The 21,294-nt window shown below is 42.6% G+C and overlaps 1 protein-coding gene across 2 annotated transcripts in view; it reads left to right on the top strand.

Annotated features, from left to right (window-relative positions):
• LOC133116683 (SEC14-like protein 5) overlaps nucleotides 1-21,248 on the top strand; it is a 32,479-nt gene extending 11,231 nt beyond the window's left edge. The window contains exons 3-16 of one of the 2 annotated variants that reach the window (XM_061226534.1): nucleotides 4,018-4,167; nucleotides 5,006-5,137; nucleotides 7,752-7,880; nucleotides 10,423-10,630; nucleotides 12,751-12,863; nucleotides 13,415-13,444; nucleotides 14,964-15,242; nucleotides 16,131-16,201; nucleotides 16,341-16,512; nucleotides 17,043-17,177; nucleotides 17,383-17,520; nucleotides 17,819-18,058; nucleotides 18,645-18,823; nucleotides 19,351-21,248. In XM_061226534.1, the coding sequence (XP_061082518.1) occupies nucleotides 4,018-4,167; nucleotides 5,006-5,137; nucleotides 7,752-7,880; nucleotides 10,423-10,630; nucleotides 12,751-12,863; nucleotides 13,415-13,444; nucleotides 14,964-15,242; nucleotides 16,131-16,201; nucleotides 16,341-16,512; nucleotides 17,043-17,177; nucleotides 17,383-17,520; nucleotides 17,819-18,058; nucleotides 18,645-18,823; nucleotides 19,351-19,456 (2,082 nt within the window). In that variant the 3' untranslated portion in view covers nucleotides 19,457-21,248. The remainder of the gene's footprint in view (nucleotides 1-4,017; nucleotides 4,168-5,005; nucleotides 5,138-7,751; nucleotides 7,881-10,422; nucleotides 10,631-12,750; nucleotides 12,864-13,414; nucleotides 13,445-14,963; nucleotides 15,243-16,130; nucleotides 16,202-16,340; nucleotides 16,513-17,042; nucleotides 17,178-17,382; nucleotides 17,521-17,818; nucleotides 18,059-18,644; nucleotides 18,824-19,350) is intronic. The other variant, XM_061226542.1, reaches the window with a different exon arrangement.
• The last annotated feature ends 46 nt before the right edge of the window (nucleotides 21,249-21,294 follow it).

Raw genomic sequence — 21,294 nt, 5'->3', positions numbered from 1 at the left:
TCACACAGATATGGGTCAGGAGCTTCAGTTAATGTTCAGATCAACCATCAGAATAGGGGAAAATGTGATCTCAGTGATTTTGACATGACATGGGGCATGATTGTTGGTGCCAGACAGGTTGGTTTGATTATTTCTGTAACTGATGAAATCCCATGGGGTCACATCATTAGAAATACAGGGCAAAATCAGTCAGTACCATCTTTTACAAATGGATCAAAGCTGATGTTTGAAGTTGCCTGTTTCATGTGTATTGATACATTTGTGATGTGAAGTACTTGTATTCACCTCTGTTGAGGAACTGTTTCATTCACTTTACACAGCCTTAACATCTGTCTTTCTCTTAACAATGCTTTATCTGTAGACGGAAGTATATATATATATATATATATATATATATATATATATATATATATAGCTCAGTAATTGAGTGTGAAATCTCATGGGTTTCCCTGCATTTTCTTTTCTGGGAGGTATCTGATGAGATAAAGACTAAAGCACGTTTGTAGATATACTTCAAATCTAAATGCATGACTACAATGAAACTGGAAGATAAAACATACTGACTTGGCTTTATCACTAATACACTCTAAACACTCAATCAGTGTAATGCGTAGGCAAAGGAGACTGTTTCTCATGCAGTATTTTGGAACTCGGGATATGCAGTGGAAGTCTTCCATACACATTTTAAACAATATACATAATATGCAATGCATGCAACATTACTTTATTTATACCACAAGGGGTGCTTATAGTTAATATACATTGGCCTCTATAATGTTTGGGACAAAGACCCATCATTTATTTATTTGCTATATTTGTTTTATTTGTAATTAAAAAATCACATGTGAATAAAGTGCACATTGTCACTTTATCCACATGTGCTCCCCCCCCCCCCCCCCCCCATTTCAGGGCACCATAATGTTTGGGATACAGCAATGTTATATTAATAAAGGTAATCATGTTTAGTATTCTCCTGACTAATTTTCTTGATGAACTGATTGGAAAGAAATATAGTCAGGAGAAACAATTCTTTTTGTATTTGTATCCTCTGAATATCTGGCACAGCATGGTGGTTTGATGCTCATTTGATACCTTGGACCCTTGATGACTTAAAGCCATTTAGCCAACAAATGTGTTCCATACTGTAGCAGGGAGTTGCATTTTCAGTGTCACCAAACCATGATAAAACAGCCAGAAAAGGCCGTCACGATTTAAGACTGATTATGATAGAGTAGGTCACATAGAGTATATATACATTATATGCATTACAGAATGCACAGCATGAAATTATAGATTTCCACCCACATTTTTCAGGAATGGCATTCAAAAAATCTTAATTCAGCTACAGTACTTAAAATAGGGGAAGATTTAAGATAGTGTGAACCTTGTCAGGAAATGTGTGAAATGTAGTTTCTCCTGCATCCAGGAGACTGACAGTCAGCACACAACATCTGAAGAGAGCTGTTTTCAGGCTCCAGTGCTCTCCTTGGTGCTTTGGTGAGCTCCACCCAGCCTACAGTGATGTCAGCTGTATCATTTTCAGGAGTTACATGTATCATCTTTCCTAATTGAAGCCGCATGTGGGACGGAGGGCACAGCGTTGTTTTTTAAAATAATTCCTCCTCTGTGTGAAATCTGTCAGGCGGTGGCATTAATGCAAGCCGTAGACACGTTCCAGCTATCAAAAGCATCCCAGCACTTTGCGGTTCATGTTCCCATCCCTGTCAGGATTTAGGTTCTCACACTGAGAGCATTGTGTGACTGGCAGCAGCTGGGGCATTTACCTCGCCACAGGTTTAGCAGACACTCTGTAGATTTAGGGCATATCTGTCTGTGAGGGAGATTGGCCTGGGTTTTTCTGAGCTGAGTAAAATCACACTGGGGAAAGATGTGTGCCTTCCCTCCATCACATAATGTCAGGTAGTTCTCCAAACACAGCGGTGCAGTTTGTGTGAGCCTGTGCCACAGAGCCTGCTCTCTCTGGAGAGATTTAGCGCAAGCTCCCCTCTGGGTCACAGTTCACCTTCCTGGAGGGAGTGGGTGGGCATGGCGACACAGCGGGAGGGGGAGGGGTTTTGGCGCGGGGAGAGGGTCGCTTTGTCTGCGCACTGCAGTTTTTCAGGCGGCTGACACATCGATCACAGCCATCCGATTGGTGTAGGAGGCCCTCGTTGCCGCAGCACGGATAAAGTGGGCGTCGCCGCCAAAAAACGCGGTGGTCATGTCTTCCCCGGGTGCACCCGACGTTTACGGCTGCGCTGAGCAGTGGTGTGGGGGCTGTAAATTAGAGGAGAGAGGGCCTTCTGCTGCCCGTCTCTCAGCGCCCTGCAATCTCGAAAAACCTCCCCTCCGAGTTTAACCACCCAGGCTGCGTTAACGCCGCGGTTGCCATAGAGACGGCCGCATCGAGGCCAATTCTTTCTCTCGCGGCTTTTAATGAGCTTCTCGGCACCTCATTTCCCAGCACAACACGCTTCTGGTTCCTGGGAGAGGAGACGTTCCTGTTGCGGGAAAATGGCCGCCATCACAAACAAAGGGAGCATACCCGCTGTAAATCCCCTCTCCTTTAGCTTCTCTGTGACCCAGATCTATCAAAAAGCAAGAGCAGGCGTGGAAGCGATGAACTGAGGCACTGCATCCCCACCAGCGCGAGCCGCTCGCTGTAAGAGGAAGTGATGTCATACAAGGGCAGACTAGAATACCTGACCTTGAAGTTGTGCTTTGTAGTTTTTCATATACTCGCATGAGACAATTGAAGAGGTACTGTATATCTGCAATGCCGCTAAAGCCACTTCTTCAATTGGCTGAAATAAATGCCTCATGTAATTAGTCTTTGTCAGAACAAGATGGCCTGCTACAGGCTGATATGTGGAATGGAAGAATACAGTTGTGCACATATTGCATAACTAAGAAAGCTGAAAATGTCAGACGTTTTCGCTGACGGGTGGAAAGTGATCTGCGATGCAGCAGAGTGTGGCTGGTTATCAGGTGTCCTTGCTCAAGTCACTATAGCTGCAGACCGTAACGGACCCATGACGCAAAACTGCAAATGAGCCATTGTGTAGGAAACATGCTGCTCCCAAAATAGCATGGCAGAAGTCAAACCCAATAACCAGTACTACACAATGTGAAATATTAACAAGTCTTTTCTTGGTGAATGCTCATAAATTATATTTAAAATAGGTTTTCCCATGCACTTACATTTGGTCCTTTGCTCTCTCCCATGACTTGAAACAACCAAAGTGTTTTAGCATCCAAAATATCTCCCTTTGAATTTTAGATGCTTTGGGTATTATATGCACAATTGGTTACATGAAATTTGAGTTTCCATTTAGTCCTTAAAAGGAATATGTACTGTAGATATTTAAGCAGCGGCGGCACGGATGGTGCAGTGGGTAGCACTGCCGCCTCACAGCAAGGAGGTCCTGGGTTCGAATCCCCGTCGGCCGGGGCCTCTCTGTGCGGAGTTTGCATGTTCTCCCCGTGTCTGCGTGGGTTTCCTCCGGGTACTCCGGTTTCCTCCCACAGTCCAAAGACATGCAGGTTAGGCCGATTGGAGAGTCTAAACTGCCCGTAGGTATGAGTGTGTGAGTGTGTGAGTGTGTGAGTGAATGGTGTGTGTGCCCTGCAATAGACTGGCGACCTGTCCAGGGTGTATTCCTGCCTTTCGCCCAATGTATGCTGGGATAGGCTCCAGCCCCCCTGCGACCCTGATCAGGATAAGCGGGTTCAGATAATGGATGGATGGATGGATGGATATTTAAGCAGCAAAAGAGAAGAGAGTGTTCATTTTGCCGTCCGATACAACAGACGGCGTATGAGCTATATCAAACATATATTTATATTAAGAAGCATATTACATGGGGGCCCGGTCATGTCACAGAGACTGAAAATGGTCTGTGCTTCACGGCTCCAGACGGAAATGCAGTCGCGTGGAAGGTTGCACATAGTGCTGGTTGCGTTGCAGGCCGCTGATGAATGTTTGATGGGTGCCTGACCTCCCTCTCTCTCCCTCAGGCGTATGAGAAACGCTTCCCCACCTGCCCCCAGATCCCCGTCTTCCTGGGCAGCGAGGTGCTCAGCGATGTCACCACTGAAGACGGGTCCCTGCACGTCATCGAGCGCAGCTGCAAGCTCAATGTGGACGCGCCGAGACTCCTTAAAAAGGTGAGGGGGGACCCACGCTGTCCCAAGAGCTCAGAACCGCACGTGCTTTGACACTCAGAGGTCGATTGCGGCTCTTGCCCGGGGAGGGATGATCAAAAGGTGATAAAATTATAAAATAATTTGTTATTTAGTTGATGCTTTTATGCAAAGCGATTTAGTTGATTATACTTAGCAGGGAACTAGCCACCCTGAAGCGGGGTTAAGGGCTTGGCTCTAGGGCCCAACAGCTGTGGCTACACCGGATCTTATCGTGGCTACACCAGGGGCTTGAACCACCAACCCTCCAGGTCCCGTACTTTAACCACTAGGCTACAGGCTTGGTGATGTTCACGCAATGGCATTTAGCGAAGCAAGAGGTTGATGCCTCGGGCCTTAATGTGGAAGAAACCATAGCTTTAAATATAAAGAAGTTATACTTGAAAAAAAGTTATTACATGGCTGTTTGCAATGTTGAATCATTACTAAGATTTTCATTACTTTAAGATTATCATTACTTTTTGTAGACATTACCAGTCATTCAGGATCCATGACTTTCTATATTCATCATATTAGTAAATGTTTTCATAATCTCACGGATTACTTTGGAATGATGCTACCAAACATACCTATACATTATGTAGTTGGTAATATACACATTTTAACATATTTTTACTGATATGAATATACATGGCATTAAATTGAGAATAGTTTATGGGAAGTGGGTAACACCACCATTACTGATAATAAATAAAAACATTTTTGTTACTCAAGTTTATTGATTAATTTCAGTGGCAACAATAGTTCAGTCTGTAGCATGAGACTGCAAAAAAACTGTCCACTAAACCATCTCCCTTCACAGATTGCAGGAGTAGAATATGTTTACTTCATCCAGAAGAATACCCTCGACTGGAAGGACCGGACACTGCTCATCGAGGCCCACAACGAGACCTTCGCCAGCAGGGTGACGGTCATCGAGACTTGCAGCTACAGCGTGAGTATGTCTGTAGCGACTGTGTCTGTACACAAGCTCAGTGACTGCCTTCCCCGGCTTCTCAACCCCAGAGCCACTTCTAGAGTTTGATACACTGATAATGTACGCAGTTTTGTTCAATGTATACAGTGTTTCAGTGTTTTGTGTACCCATGTACACATGCAAAGCTTCTTTAATAGCTTTTGCCCATACAATTTCTGTTGTCTGTTTTTTCAGTTATGCCAACATCAAAATACAGTATTATAATGTCATGGAATTGGCTTCAGACAATATTTACCAATTAATTAGGCCATGTGAAAACTAAGGTTTTATATTGGTCGGATTCTTTGCTGCTCTTTTGCACTGTTTTAATGTGTAGGGGTGTGTGCGGGTTGAGTTTGAAGGCTTACAACACAGCTGCAGCAATGCAGTCCTAATGAAAAAGGATGCTGACTAAAGACTAAGGAGACCACAGAGGTGTGGTAATCGTCTCATTTTCTGTTGCAAATTGGGAAGCAGATGCAATAGTGTTCTTAATCAAATCAATCAATTGCCTGCCTGCCTTTTCTAAAGACATTTGTGACAGTTCTGATCCTGTTGTTGGTGTCTGATGTGTAAAAATTCACCTGCTCCAACAAATTAGTAACTTTTAGTAAACTGCATCCCAAATGCGTGTTTCTGGGACAGTGCAATAAGAATGTGTCACGCTCTATTACACAATAGTACATTTTTCCAAAAATCCCTGTTTTGTTAAAAGATTAATGGCCTGACATAAACGCTGTTTCAGCAGTAGGGAGTATTTATTGCGAAAAAATAAATAAAAACAGTTGAAAAATAGGTTGACTTAAAACTACGCAGACAGAGAGCATCCTGTTGAAAAATGTTTCGTTATTAGATTAACCCTATCAACTTTGCCCCCTTGTGGCTGAGTCGTCAACATCCCAAATTACTACTTATTATTACTACTAAGTCAAAAAGTCATGTTCCAATATAAGAAAAAATATATGCAATTCAGAAGTTACATGAATAAACATGTTAAACATGTTTTTTTGCTCACTTATAAGTTTGTTTTGCATATTATTTGATATATTTATGGACCCAAATATGCCACCTGGTTATAGACCTACGACTGTTTTCTGACTAACTTTGAAGTTCATTCGTAATCCGTTCAGCCATTTTCAAGAAAACTATATATGTGCTGCGACTATACTCAAGCAAATGTCGTCTTGAGCTACTTCTTGTTTTTGCGTCAATGCATTGCTAGGCAATTTCAGTACCAAAATAATGTAAAACATTGTAAGTTTCTTGTAGAAGGTAAATTAGTTCTGTCTCAGATTTCTGAATGGTACAAGCCTCTTCTTTGATTTAAGTTTTCAACCATGTTTGTGCAGTAAATTGTTTTTGAGATATTGACACTTTCATAAGACTAGTACAAAATAGTCTAATACTAAACATAACTAAATTAATCCTATGTGAAAAGCAGAACACTGAGCAGGTATCAACCGTATGCTGTCTCTAGTCAATCGCTAAAGCACCTCACTTCTCTGTCAACGTTGTTGATTTTAAAAATAGCAGTGTTTTGCCCTCACTCCAGGGGGATTCTCTCACTGCACACTGCAAGTACCCAGAAATTTGACAGCATGCAATTAGGTAATGAGAGACCCATGACCAGCACACAGATTATATAAATGACACCTCCCTCCCCTGCTGTTGTTGCGGTTTCCATTTGTCTGACAAGTGGAACACCACATCCAGCAAAGAGAGCAGTCGTGGCTGTAATTTTGTAGGCAGATGCGAGGACGGCAGTCTTATGTAAAGTGTGTGCGCATCTGACTTTGATAAATGACATGCCTTCGAGAAGTAGATGGCCTCATGTCTGCCTCACTATTCCAGACTGCCCAGCTGTTGCCTTATGTAGACCTGCAGGCCACTATCGCCTAACACTTCTTTCAGTCTCTCACCATGCACAAGCAAGTTAAAAGTGGGATCACTTTTTTAATGTATCTGTCACACATTTACCGTAGATGTACATTATGAGTTTTGTACAATATGTATTATGAATATTGGGGGATGGGAGGCGGTGGCAGAGGCACTGTTTCAATGATTTTTGAAGAGTCAATTGAAGCTGTTCCTCATTAGTGCTGGTCAGTGGTGTCGACATTTTGTATATACTGTATATGTCTAGCGGCGGCACGGATGGTGCAGTGGGTAGCACTGCCGCCTCACAGCAAGGAGGTCCTGGGTTCGAATCCCCGTCGGCCGGGGCCTCTCTGTGCGGAGTTTGCATGTTCTCCCCGTGTCTGCGTGGGTTTCCTCCGGGTACTCCGGTTTCCTCCCACAGTCCAAAGACATGCACGTTAGGCTGATTGGAGAGTCTAAATTGCCCGTAGGTATGAGTGTGTGAGTGAATGGTGTGTGTGCCCTGAGATAGACTGGCGACCTGTCCAGGGTGTATTCCTGCCTTTCGCCCAATGTATGCTGGGATAGGCTCCAGCCCCCCTGCGACCCTGATCAGGATAAGCGGGTTCAGATAATGGATGGATGGATGGATGTATATGTCTAGATATGATGAGAATTTTCTGTTCTGCATTACAGTGGTCTCTGAGACAATTCTGTATGCTTGCTGTATTTACAGGTTCATCCAGAGAATGAAGATTGGACGTGTTTTGAGCAGTCTGCCTCCCTGGATATCAAATCCTTCTTTGGTTTTGAAAACACGGTGGAGAAGATTGCAATGAAACAATACACTGCCAATATCAAGCGGGTAACAATCCAGTTATTTCGCAGTATTAAACACCTTGTCTCATTCTCAGATGGCAAGAACGTGGCTTACTGTCTGATTTCATTTGTTTTAAACAAAGGATAGCAACTGCAGTGTTTTCATTGGATGGCATATAGAGCACCCAGGAAGCTGTCTCAGTTGTGTCTCACCTCCTGAATGTTCATCCGTGTTTACTGTCTGCGTATCCGCTAGCCGTGCATGTTTCTTGTTAAAGAAAACAATATGGACATCTCTGAGGAGTTATTTGCGTCTACCCTTGCACAGGTTTGATTTACCAATCGTGGCTCACGGTATGCATGTTGCCAACATGATTGGCCAGAAAATGCTCTCTTGTTGATGTTTTTTATTGTCTATTTTAGAAGATAAAATGAAGCATTTGAATGCAAAAAGCGCATCTGTCACATACTGTACACCAGTCATTTAGTGAAGATGAAAAAATCTCTGGCACACCAGAGGCCTTTGTGGCCAACAAGTTGCGCACTGCCATTTTTCTAAATATTACTGTAGCAGACTTATTGTGAAACACTGTGCCTGGCTCATTAGGCTAGACAAAATATTGTAAAATATTTGAAACGGCATACAAAATATTTTTTGGTTGAAAGGTCAGTATGTCTACAGACAGTCTACAAAATGTTTGAACATAAAAATCATAGGGAGGGAGAACACTATTAATTAAGACTATGATTAATTGAGAAAGCTTAATCCAATTTTCTAAATACTGGTTTTCTGTGAAGACAAATCTCTAGAGGTCAGTAAGGAGAATGTAAGCGTATCCTGTACAGGCCATAGTGCTTTCCATTGCTTTGTAAGTGTAGAGTCACCAGGCTTTGCCTCTGACCCTGCTGGCTGTGCTTTGATCTGCTGTGGTCTCGGCATTGTTGTGTTCCTGAGCCAGGACGCTCCTGATTCACCAGACCCGTGTCACAGCCGTGCTTTGATAGCGTGTGAGACACCCTGCTGTACCCAAAAGTGTCTGCTATTGAGAGGTGAAACAGAGCCTCTCAGCTACACCAACATGCTCAGAGCCCACTTTGTTCTTGAGCCGCTATTGCGTACTACACTATCAAAGCTTTAACCCCAAAGCTTTAACTTTTAAAGCTTTAACTTGAAAATTGAGCAGGTCAAGCTGGTCATAAGCTGGTCTAGCTGGGTATGAGCTGGTCAATCAGTGCTGGTAGCTGGTCTGGTCAACCTGCTACCAGCTGTTTAAAAACGTAGCTTGAGCTGGTTGAGCTCGGACCTGGTGTGAACTGGTCAACCACCTAAACCATGTCGAGCTGGGAGTTGGTCTCAACTGCTACCAGCTGTTTAAATCCTAGCTTGAGCAGTTTTTTCAGCAGGGTATTTTATGATTTCTAAGCCGCTGTTTTGTTTTTTACAGAATAGCTGGATAGAGTAAGCCCCAGTGTGGCAAGTACAGGATGTTCCTCCTGCATGTTTGTTCCTGCGTGTGTTTGCGTAAAAGAAGGGCTGAGAGACCACAGTCCCCACCTGCACGGGGACTGCACAGAGCTCTCATCTGTGCCCTGTGCGTCACGCCTACTCTTCTCTCCCGTCCTAAGAGGGCATGCTGCTGACCCAGTGCAGCAGGAGGGGGAATATGTGGGCCATCGGTGCACTTGTCTGCACTCCCTCCCTCCCTCCGCTGCAAACGCTTGATTAACCTCCTGCCCTATTCTATTTCAGTGGCATAATACATTATATTAAAGAAAATGAAGAGACAAGCATTTTGAACCGTTTTATTATTGGCAGGAGGGGCACGGTGAACCAATAAGGAGCATGGAGTATAGCCTATAAAAGGTGCTCTGGGGCTCTAGCCTTGAGCATCTAGTTCAAGGACCGCAGCAGCACCGCTCTCAGAATGTGACAGGACCATTAGTAAAGGAGAGATGTTAGACAGACTGCTACCCTGTTTCTAATAAATATTTTTGACAACTCGAGCATTCTGCTACAATATGAGTAGGTCAGTGCAGGTGAAACGGACTGCAGACCTTCCCATTATTCAGCTGACAGTTTTAATTGTGCAAAACGCGCAATGGCAGCGGGCCAGCCGCCCCGCTCATTTAATCACTTTCTACTGCCGATTCCTCTGCAGTGGGGCAGGCCAGGGGAGCAGGGCATGACCAAAAGATATAGAAACCCTTAAGGCCAGTTTATGGTCCAGAGACAGAGTGTGACTTGACCGAAATTGCAGAACTTTCATGAACGTTCTCTTGTCACTCGACGTAGACAGTGGTTGTTGTCCTAAGCGAAAAATATAAATGCAAATACTCGCCGGGAGTATAAACCAAATTGACCGTCGTGATGAACTGGCCTTGACGTTACCGCCTTTTTAAAGGCCGTAACTGCTAATCACTAATTACCAATGTTCCACAGATTGGAGTATTATTGTAAGCCTCTCTTCACATTTAGCCTTGTCACTTTGTGAAGGTTTATTTTTTCACTTTTCAATAACATATAATACCACAGGCAAACTCGCATCATGTTGAATGTCACCTCTCCTTGCTGTGTTTTCTTCTTTCAGGGCAAAGAGGTGATCGAGTATTACCTGAACGAGCTGATAGCAGAGGGTATCACGGACATCCCGCGCTGGGTCCCCCCGGAGAAGCGAGCCCTGGTGAAACCCGTAGCCCGGCCCTGCACCCCCAGGCTGGACCTGGACTGCCTCTCTCAGAGCAGCACCAAAGACCCTAACAACCTTAGCGGCGCTGCAGAGCCCACCACGCCAGACGGTGAGCCACGCCGACAGCGATGGAGCCATGAAATGCACAGAGCACCCTGCTGAGTCCTGCCATGCCAGCTTGACCAGCTGGAGAATTGAGCTGGTCAAGCTGGTCAAAAGTGAGTCTGACTGGTAATAAGCTGGTCAACCAGCATGGCCAAGACGGTCATAAAGCTCATCTAGGTGGGTATGTGCTGGTCAACCAGCTAGTCCTGGTAGCTTGTCTGCTGGTAGTTACCAACTGTCTCAAAACATAACTTGAGCTGGTCTAAACATGACAAGCTGGGAGATGGTCTGAACTGGTAAACCGGCTGAACCACGTCGAGCAGGGAGCTGGTCTGAACTGGTAAACCGGCTGAACCACATCGAGCAGGGAGCTGGTCTGAAGTGGCCCACCGGCTACCAGCTGTTTTTTTCAACAGGGGACAGGGCACACATCGCCCATGAGCACCACTGCAACATTTCTGCTGAGACTTACATTCAACTTTGTCCTACTTTTTTGTTAAAGGGCACCGACATTACAGTAACACAAATTTGCAGCAGACAATAAGTATTACAGTGCATACATCACCTGTAGAATATAATTTCAGATTTAAACAGGATTGTGTAAGCCTGCAGTTTCTCCCATTAGATTACATTACAGTTCCTCCATTCATCTGCCTCCACTGAAGAACAAGAAGTAGGATAGATTAAATACTTAAGATTTCTTTATTTACGATTATGCTTTTTTTGTCCAATTATTTTTGGTCCCCTAAAATAGGTGATTCTATAAGAAGAGCTATAATTCCAGCACCCAATCTGGATCTAAATATCCTCAAATTAAAGCTGACAGTCAGTACTGAACAAAAAACAAAAAAAGTTATCACTGTCCAAATACTTATGAACTGCATTGTATGTCCAGTTTGGGACCCTGGTTAATCTGATATGAAGCTGCACTCAATCCTTATTTCATTAGTCTCCCATCCTATATTATTTTCATTATACACAGGGAAGCAAGCATGGCTAACTCAGTAGGAGTGTGTGATTCAGTCAGCATACTGTACGACAGGCTCATCAGCATGGTGGCAATAACACGGGAAATTGCTTTGCGATTAAATTTGGTTAAAAGTTATCCCAGTAATTATTATTAACTGATGATTATTACAGTTGCAGTTCAGAACCAAAACAGAACCAAAACAAGGAATACTGTTGGGACAATCTCATTGGTCAGTGGGCAGTCCCATGCTACATGGTCTTGTGGAATAACTGGTCGTCAGGCCTCTCACTGACATTGACCCCAGAGCCGTTGACAGCTGCTACTGCTGACAGCCAGGGGATGATGGGAGCTGTACTACATTCTCAAGTTATGTAAGCTCAGTGCTTCTATTTTTTAGGCAGATAGGAACGGCTTTCTCTAAGTACAGATATACTGAAACAATGGTTTTAACTTCAGAGGGCAGAATGCAGAGACTTTGCCAGGGTGGCAAACACTGCCGTAGTGTTAATATCAAGAGTAACACCAGTAGTAATAGGAATAAGGGTACGGCCACTTTAACTTTGATGTGAACGTGAGACACTGGAGTGAAATTGAAAACCTGCAGTGTTTAACTGTGTTTACTGTAACTGTTCCACTTGCTTTCCAATCAGAAGCCCTTTGAGATCCTGTATCTCATGCTATACGATCAGTGTAACAGAAACCCTGTTTCCCCACACTGATCTCGTGCTATAAGATCAGTGTAACAGAAACCCTGTTTCCCTACACCCAGCCAAACAAATCAATATACTACTGGACAAGTGTGCATTACAGCAAAATATCACACTCCATTCCAACGTTCAAAGTTCACTGTCTGGTGAGGGTGTGTGAAAACGAAAGTGCACACTTACAGTGGAGACAGTTTGTGAGTTGCCTTTAGCTCGCTGTGACCCCCACATTTTGGCCATAATCTGATCCTGTCGTACGTTATCAGAAGGTCACAGTGACAGAAAGGTACAGTACCTCACAAATGAGCAGCACTGTATCGCCCAGAAAAAAAATTTGGGTGTCTTCCAAACAGAGTGTTACTATTGTGACTCACATGACTGTACAAAGGTGAGGGACATGATTTGATTTGAACAGATAAGTGACTGTAGTGTGTTATTGCGATCTTTTAGCAGACAAGCTAGATGCTGATTACATTGAACGCTACCTTGGACAACTGACACCAATGCAGGAGAGCTGTCTGATTCAATTGAGGCAGTGGCTACAGGAGACACACAAGGGAAAGGTATGTCCTTCAAGTTTCAAGTCTGAATTGAAGCGCATCTTCACAAGTTTACCCTTTTTGTCAGAACTTAAATTTGCTTTTCAGTACACATATTAGAAATGTACATATGTGACTTGTCTAAAGTGCCCACTGCCATTATAAGGTGCATTCTGTGTGTGACAACAACAAACAATGTGCCTTTGTGTGGGCATAGATAATGTGTACGCTTTAATCATCACTCCACATTATGCATTTAGTGCTAACAGCAACTTACAATAAGTGCACATTTGGTTGCATTTAAATATGTAAGTTTCCCTCTAACCATTATTTTGTTCAATTAAATGTTGAATCCTTGTCATACCCAGGGATGCTTAACACAGCTTTAAAAACACCCTGAAGTGAGCTGTCCTATCCATATGCATGGACTAATACCCTGATAACCAACTTCAACGTGTGAAAGTTCAGAGCAAGTGACTGAACTAAAGAATGTTATTTATTTGCCTTTTCAGGCAATAGGAGTTGTATTAGTATTAGTGGCTTAACTCCATGAAAATAATTTCTCTTTTCTGTAGTCAGAAGCTGGTGAATGGAAAGCAGAGAAGGTAAAAAGTAATGCATGCTGCGTGAGACATGTGGATAACCTGTATAGATCTGAGGAGGAACCCCCAGTAGACAAATAACCAGGACTAGGGCTTACCATGTGTGTATAATCGGTGCAGGCAAAGATATAACACGTAAAATGTCTGTTGCTCCTAATTTTCATAATCACAAAGTGACTCAGGGTTAATATAAGTTTGGCATCTTTTACCTGAAGTTGTATTATTCTTGCCTCTTAATATTGCATCATTATGTAATTGCTAGTCATAGCAGAACCATAAGGCAGGGTTTTAACTTCTTATATGACAACATGGCAGCACAATAATAACTATGCTTTTAGGGAGTATTTATAAATTGTGGGATATCGTCTTAAGCTGTAACAGAATTGAGAGGCAGTAACGGACAGAACATTTGCATTTTACCACTATTCTGATGATTTCCATAATTACTAAATGTGTATAAGCTGGAGCCCAGTGTTACAGCAAAATTGGATATGCAGAGAGTAATGAAAATGTACAAATGGTTATACTTTTACTGGACAAAAGAAAGAGGATAACATTGGTTGTGATTGCAGTGGACACAGCTATTTTTTACTGTCTAGAGGGGGCACAATGAGTGTAGTTAAGCGGTAGGTAATTCATTTCCTTTCAGTGAAAAAAGTACCTCCTTGCAGATTCTATTTCCACAGCTAAATCTAAGGATATTTATATGTTCTCACTATAGCAATAGCCAGCGATATGTTTCTTCTTTGGAATCAGTCCAAACTCACCAAAGAGCTTGAGCCAGCTGGTTTCCATAGCTAGCTGTTCATCACATCTGCATTACTCCAGACTGTCAGTTCCTAAAGAAGGACTCCTTCCTGATATTTAAATGCACAGCTCTCCCGGTGCATTTAAAAGAAGCACAGGCTATTGCTACAGATATAAAAACATAGAAATCTCCAAAAAATTGCTTTATTCATAGTCACTTTTTCATTTTTGGAAGCAAGTCCTGCCATGCTTTATTTATAGCCAATGTTGCAGCTTTAAATCACTGTAGAACAGATAAAGTTAATTTATCATTCAGAAGCATTTCACTACATAAAAACTGTTAGCATAACATCAGAATCAAGGATACAATATCAGGCTCTACCAAAGGCATAGCTAGTCCCCTGCAGAATGCCTTTCAATGTACAATCGCAGCTGGAGATTTGCATGGAGACACATGAGAATGGTGTTAGCGGTTTCAAAATAACCAACAACTTTCTGTGCATTAGCTTCCTGCCTCTCAGTAACAACTTTTTTCCCAGACCTTTTGCTTTGATTTACTTGCATGACCAGAAACATCTATCAGTAATAAAAGCGACATGTTGAAAACAAGCTAGTGTTTACAACATGACATGACATTCATTCATAAAAACCTGTGTTTTTTTTTTACATAGCTACTAATGTTTGCCGTGATTTCTCTCATTGGTTTTCTGGATCGGTCCTCCACTCTTGGAGTAGCTGCGTACTGTACTCCCCCTCTCTTCCCCCCTCTCGTCAGATCCCGAAAGATGAGCACATCTTGCGCTTCCTGCGCGCTCGCGACTTCAACATGGACAAGGCGCGGGAGATGCTGTGCCAGTCTCTCACTTGGAGGAAACAGTACCAGGTGGATTACATCCTGGAGACATGGAGGCCCCCTGCCTTCCTGGAGGAGTACTACGCGGGCGGCTGGCACTTCCACGACCGGAATGGGCGGCCGCTCTACATCCTGCGCCTGGGCCAGATGGACACCAAGGGCCTGGTCAAGGCTCTGGGAGAGGAGGCCCTGCTCAGACACGTGGGTGCTCCACCACAGACCATTTACAGGAGGGTCAGATACAAGGAGACCAGATCACAATCATGGGGCGATATGGCTCAGGCAGTAAGAGCAGTCATCTGGCTGTCGGAGGGTTGCCGGTTCGATCCCCTGCCTGGGCTGTGTCGAAGTGTCCCTGAGCAAGACACCTAACCCCCAAATGCTCCTGACGAGCTGGTCGGGGCCTCGCATGGCAGCCAATTGCCGTCGGTGTGTCAGTGTGTGTATGAATGGGTGAATGGAGAAGCATCAATTGTACAGCGCTTTCGATAAAGGCGCTATATAAATGCCTGCCATTTACCATTTACAATCGTGTCATAATGCAGTGGTTCTCCTCTGCGAGGGAAATGTGTTTTTCTTTAATTATTTGAGAATTCTTGCTTGATTTAACTTTCACAAATTTTCCTTCATAATGTTTTTCATTTCCTAGAGTGAATTGCTTATCTAATCTCATGACGTCTTGTGTTGAGGTAGCGGGACAATGATTTTACTATAGCCCTTCTTTAGCCTAATGCTTAACTAGGAGACATATATTAGGCACGTAGAAACTCCTGAGTGTTTGGGTTTGTTCCATTTCAGCTGTCATAATACAGCTGTTGTTCTGCTTCTGAATATCTCTCTTTGTTATTATTGAATCTAAGGAAATTTCACACCTCACATACCCCCAACCAGTCCAGGTATTTCATGTGGTCTACCTCATGAACACCTGATACAACTAATAAAGCTCTTGATAAATCCACATACACATGGAATACCTGGACTGGCTGGGGCTACTCGAGGAGAGGTTTGGGAAAATGTATTTGTTGTGAACATATGTTGCTCAACCAAGTTCTGCCACAAACTGAACTTCCTTGATTTTTTATTTTGTAGGTTTTGTCTATTAATGAGGAGGGGCAAAAACGATGTGAAGAGAACACCAAGATATTTGGAAGACCCATCACGTCAGTACCTCCCACCCCCCTACCCCATTCATTTGCCAATTCCCCAACAAGTCTTTCTTTTCTTGATGATGTGATTCCAAGTTTAAAGTTATTGAATTTATACAGTCAGAAGTTTGAAGGCTTATATTTTTCCCACCAGGTCTTGGACATGCCTGGTGGACCTGGAGGGCTTGAACATGAGGCACCTGTGGAGGCCAGGGGTGAAGGCACTCCTGAGAATCATTGAGGTGGTGGAGGCCAATTACCCCGAGACTCTGGGCAGGCTGTTGATTGTGCGTGCCCCACGCGTCTTCCCTGTGCTCTGGACACTGGTGGGTACAGTGCCTATGTGTTCAATATGTTACTAATGCTAGCATATTAGCACTACTGCTTAGCATTGTTTATAATGTCAACATCCAGATATACAGTGCCGTCCATAAGTATTTGGACAGTGGTAGTACTAAGGAAGCGATTGAGTACACCCAACTAATCAGAAACAGCTGAGAAGCCAAATATATTTTATTTTTAAATGAGGGGACTATGTACAAAAAGGGATGTAATTCCTCCACGTAAAATGGATGTAAATACACTCAAGTTAAAGGTGACAGACTGCACTTCATTTGAAATGAAACTCATAATCATTGTTTCATTTCAAATCCAATGTGCTGGAGTCAGAAAAACTGAAATTGTACAACTGTCATGCTTAAGGACTGTACAGTATGAACGTATTATGAAAGCGTTTTTATTACATCTTGTACGTGTAATACAATTATTATATTTTATATAATTATTATAAAGCATAATAATTGCTAAATAAGTTCAGTGGCAGTAAACACACTGCCTCTGTCTTGTCTCTGTCTAGGTCAGTCCATTTATAAACGATAACACACGCCAGAAATTCCTCGTCTACAGCGGTAACAATTATCAGGGAGTTGGAGGACTCGTAGATTACATTGACAAAGAGATTATCCCTGACTTTCTTGGGGGAGATTGTCTGGTAAGCTACTTTACTTTATCACATTTATAAATATAGGAATATTTTTTCACATTTTGGGTTACTGCTGTTTTGATCTACAGGAAATTGACCTTTCCTGCACAATTAATTGTTTTTCACCCTGTTAAGCAACCAAAGGGCATTTAGCGTAATAGTGTATGAAAGGTATGTGCTTGTTTGGCCTTGCTGACTACACTGTACTTTTCAGTGCAATGTCCCAGAGGGTGGCCTGGTTCCAAAATCCTTCTATCAAACTGAGGAAGAGTTGGAAAATTCTGATCATATCAAACTGTGGACAGAGACCATCTACCAATCAGCTCATGTCTTTAAAGGAGCTCCCCATGAGGTAATAAGCTACATCTAGCAGCAGCAATGTAGAGCTTCGTAATCGCACCTAAATTTATTATTGACTGTTGAGTTATGCAAACCATCTGGCACTTCACAATTCACATACTGTGTCATGAAAGACCTTCACAGCAGTTATACTGGCACAATATAATCATTCCAAGTGTCTGTATGTCACTGCCTATATGAACATTCAATCCCACGCAACACTTGCATGTTGTAACAATACAGGGATGCAATGCTGGAAAATGTTCAAAATGAATAACGTAATGATAAACAATCCTTTTGGTTCCTTTAAGATTGTCATTGAGATCCTGGAGGGCTCCTCTGTCATTACATGGGATTTTGACATCCTGAAAGGAGACCTGGTGTTCAACATCTTCCACTCCAAAAGGTCCCCGCAGACAGCCAAGAAAGATCCGGCAACCTCTGCGCCCGGTGTCAATAATGTCCAGCTTATAGACAAGAGCTGGGTGCTGGGTGTGGACTACAGCATGGTGGAGTCTCCCCTCATGTGTCGAGAGGGAGAGAGCATCCAGGTCTGTGTTCTATAGCGCCACTCTGCCCACAGATATACAAACATTCTTTAGGGATTGTGTCTGCTTTGTGACATGGTGCATTATCCGGCTGAAAGTATCCCTTTTGACAAATGGTAGACTGATCATAAAGGGATGCACATGGTCAGCAACAATGCTTTAGTATGCTGTGGTAAGAACATTCCCCACAGCACCACTACACTGCCACCATTTCTGAGATGCTAGAACCACCGTGTCTGGCACCAACAATCATACCAGTCGCTTCGATTTTGCCTATTCTACTGTTGGGTTGAACACAAACTGAATCTCTCCACCATTGGCTGCAAACTTTACATTTTCATTTGCAGCCATTCACTGTCTGGAGTAGCACGCCATTCGCATTAGCGATCCGGTATACCTATTAAAGTGGCCACTGAGTGTATGCTAACATGGGTCAGAGGTATAAATATTGGTTTAGGTGAATCAGGTAGCGTTTGGAGAGTCTAAATGTACATCGGTTATGAAGTCATGGACATGGATGTGCTGGAGAGATAATGGCAGTGAGTGGCATCATAAATGAGTGTAAATATGATCTGTCTGCTCTCCACAGGGCTCTCACATCACCCGCTGGCCCGGCCTGTACATCCTGCAGTGGAAGGTGGCAGGCCACATCTCCAGCACTAGCACCGCCATCCCCCGGGTAGATGACGTGCTGGCCTCACTGCAGGTCTCCTCCCACAAGTGCAAGGTCATGTACTACACTGAGGTGCTGGCCTCCGAGGACTTCAGGTAGGGTTCTCAGTGACTCACACCCCATCTACATCTAGTCCTACACAGATCCCAGCCATTTATCCATTCCTTGCTAAAAATTACAACAAACTCAGGATGGTGTTTGCTAATTAGAGTAGTACTACTATTTCTATGTCTGTGTATTGGTTTCAGAGTCATTGAATTTGAAGCAAATATTTACTAGTCAATATACAAAATATACATTAGTTAAGATTCCAAAATAATTCTTGTTTAGGACAAAATCAAATAGATTATCTTCATTACGACATTAATGTCATTCACTATTTACACCAATATTTACTGCCACTGTAAATTCCTTAAAAACAAAACTTACTTTTTGAGGAATATTTGGAATCTTCTGGTTTCCAGCTGTTGCTAAGGTCCTTGCAATAGCCAACTTACTGGCTTCTAGGAAAGCCAATAGCAGATTTGAAACTCATTAGTCACAAATACCACACCACTTTGACTGTAGAGGACAATTCAGAGCAAGTATTTGTGGTTGAGCTGAGTGTTTGTGTGTCACACAGGGGTTCAATGACAAGCCTGGAGTCCTGTCACAGTGGCTTCTCACAACTAAGCGCTGGAACAACCTCCTCCAGCCAATCACAGAGCAGCTCCCTCGTCTCCAGATAGTCCCCCAGGTCCTGGGACAGCTGCACCATGAGCCACAAGGGCACAGACAACTATTTAAAATATCCAATCACACACCAACACACATGCCTGCATACAGAAGTCCACCAACCATTTTCATGAACATTATCTGTGAAGTGTCCTTCATAAATACACAACCTCATAAGCACAGCGTAAACATGCTAAAATCATGCCGCCCAACATAGACTGTCATAAACTGTTGTCTACATCAATATCAAACAGAGTGCAATTTATGATACACATGGAAATACAGCATAGCCTATGACACTCTTTGTCATTGCTGTAATTGGATTATGTATTTTATATGAAGGTTTTACGTAGGTCCTTCATAGGAACCTTCATAGGAATTGGTACATGATAGACACATACCTGTATATGCATACATACTCCTACAGATATCAACAAAACATACGAGAAGGGCTAGATAAACTCAAGTGGAAAACCGTATGTTACTAAGGAACAGTCCAGGTATTTGTAAGTTTGCATTTGAGCTACAATGTTTTTTTAAATGTTGAGAATGTAGAAAATAAGGCATACATTTCTGACCTCAAAGGGGATAGAGAAAAGGTACTGTGTCTTGTTTATAGTGCAAGATTTAGCTGCAGCGATTGCTGTACATATTTTTCTATGGGCTTAATAAATAGGGACACTGCAAATAGGGCCGCTGCCGGAGCAATTTTCATGCAAATGAAACGTTCTCTAATGCCTATACTAATTAACTCTTGGTTCATATATCCATCTAACAGTGCAATGCAATAGAGGTGATGTGCATGGGTGACCACTGTAGTCCTCCTGTAGCTGCTGCTGAGACCTCCCATTTCCACGTTTCATTTGTTTTAAAACGAAACTGAAGAGTATGGCTCCTGTCAAAAAAACACAGGCAATGCGTTCCGGCATGTTTTCGGCGCAGCTCTGTTCTTAAATGCATGTTCAAGAGAATCTGCAGGAACCCTGTGGGACACAAAACTGAAAACTGCATAGCACAGCATCCCAATTGTGCAACCTTAACTAGCACAGGGCTATAATCTGTAAATAGATGTAACTTTTCTGTGTAATTGAAAGCCATATTTGTTTTAATGCTGTAGTGTTCAGGAGAATAGAATGTAACTGAAAGAGATACTTCAAGACTAAGGACCTTTTGATTACAAGGGCTTTTTATATCAGCAATATTGAGGAAGCACAGTCGATGCACTGATGTAAAGTCAACTTCTGAGCCAATTAATTATTTACTGCCTTAAAACTCCATTTTTATTTTAAGTTAAAACAGCCATTAATTGGAATGAGTATCTTACCAAATAGAAGGGTTTTGATTTTAACACACAATTCAGATAACACTGAGAAACTATAAAACAAAAAAAGCACATCGGAGAGGGTAAGTGTTTTGCTTAATTTTTAAGGCTCTTTTCACAAAACTATTTACACATTTTAAAGCGGACGAAAGTTGAAGATGAATACAGGGAGTTTTCTTATGTTACTATGAAGACTGTAAATGTAACCATTTCCATTGTTGACAGGGTATCTGGCAGATGTGACCGTGCGTAATAATTAATTTTAAAAATGATATATTGTCTTGGGAGAACTATATTTTTTAAATAATATACACAACAAAAAATTGATTAATTAATATTGCATTCACAGTTTATACTGTAGCTACTACAAAATGCATTTTAAACTGACAATAAATGACAAAGTAATTTTATGAAAGGAACTATATTCATGTAATTGGATGGAAAATGTCCATGTTATTACTGTAAAATAAACAAGTGCAAAGAAATCTGGTGTTTTTCCTTATTCTTTGGCTTTGGTTGGCAGGATATTAT

This window comes from Conger conger, chromosome 2, assembly GCF_963514075.1.
Source record: "Conger conger chromosome 2, fConCon1.1, whole genome shotgun sequence".
NCBI lineage: Eukaryota > Metazoa > Chordata > Actinopteri > Anguilliformes > Congridae > Conger > Conger conger.
The sequence above is the reverse complement of the archived record's forward strand: the minus strand, read 5'-3'. Positions and strand labels throughout refer to the sequence as shown.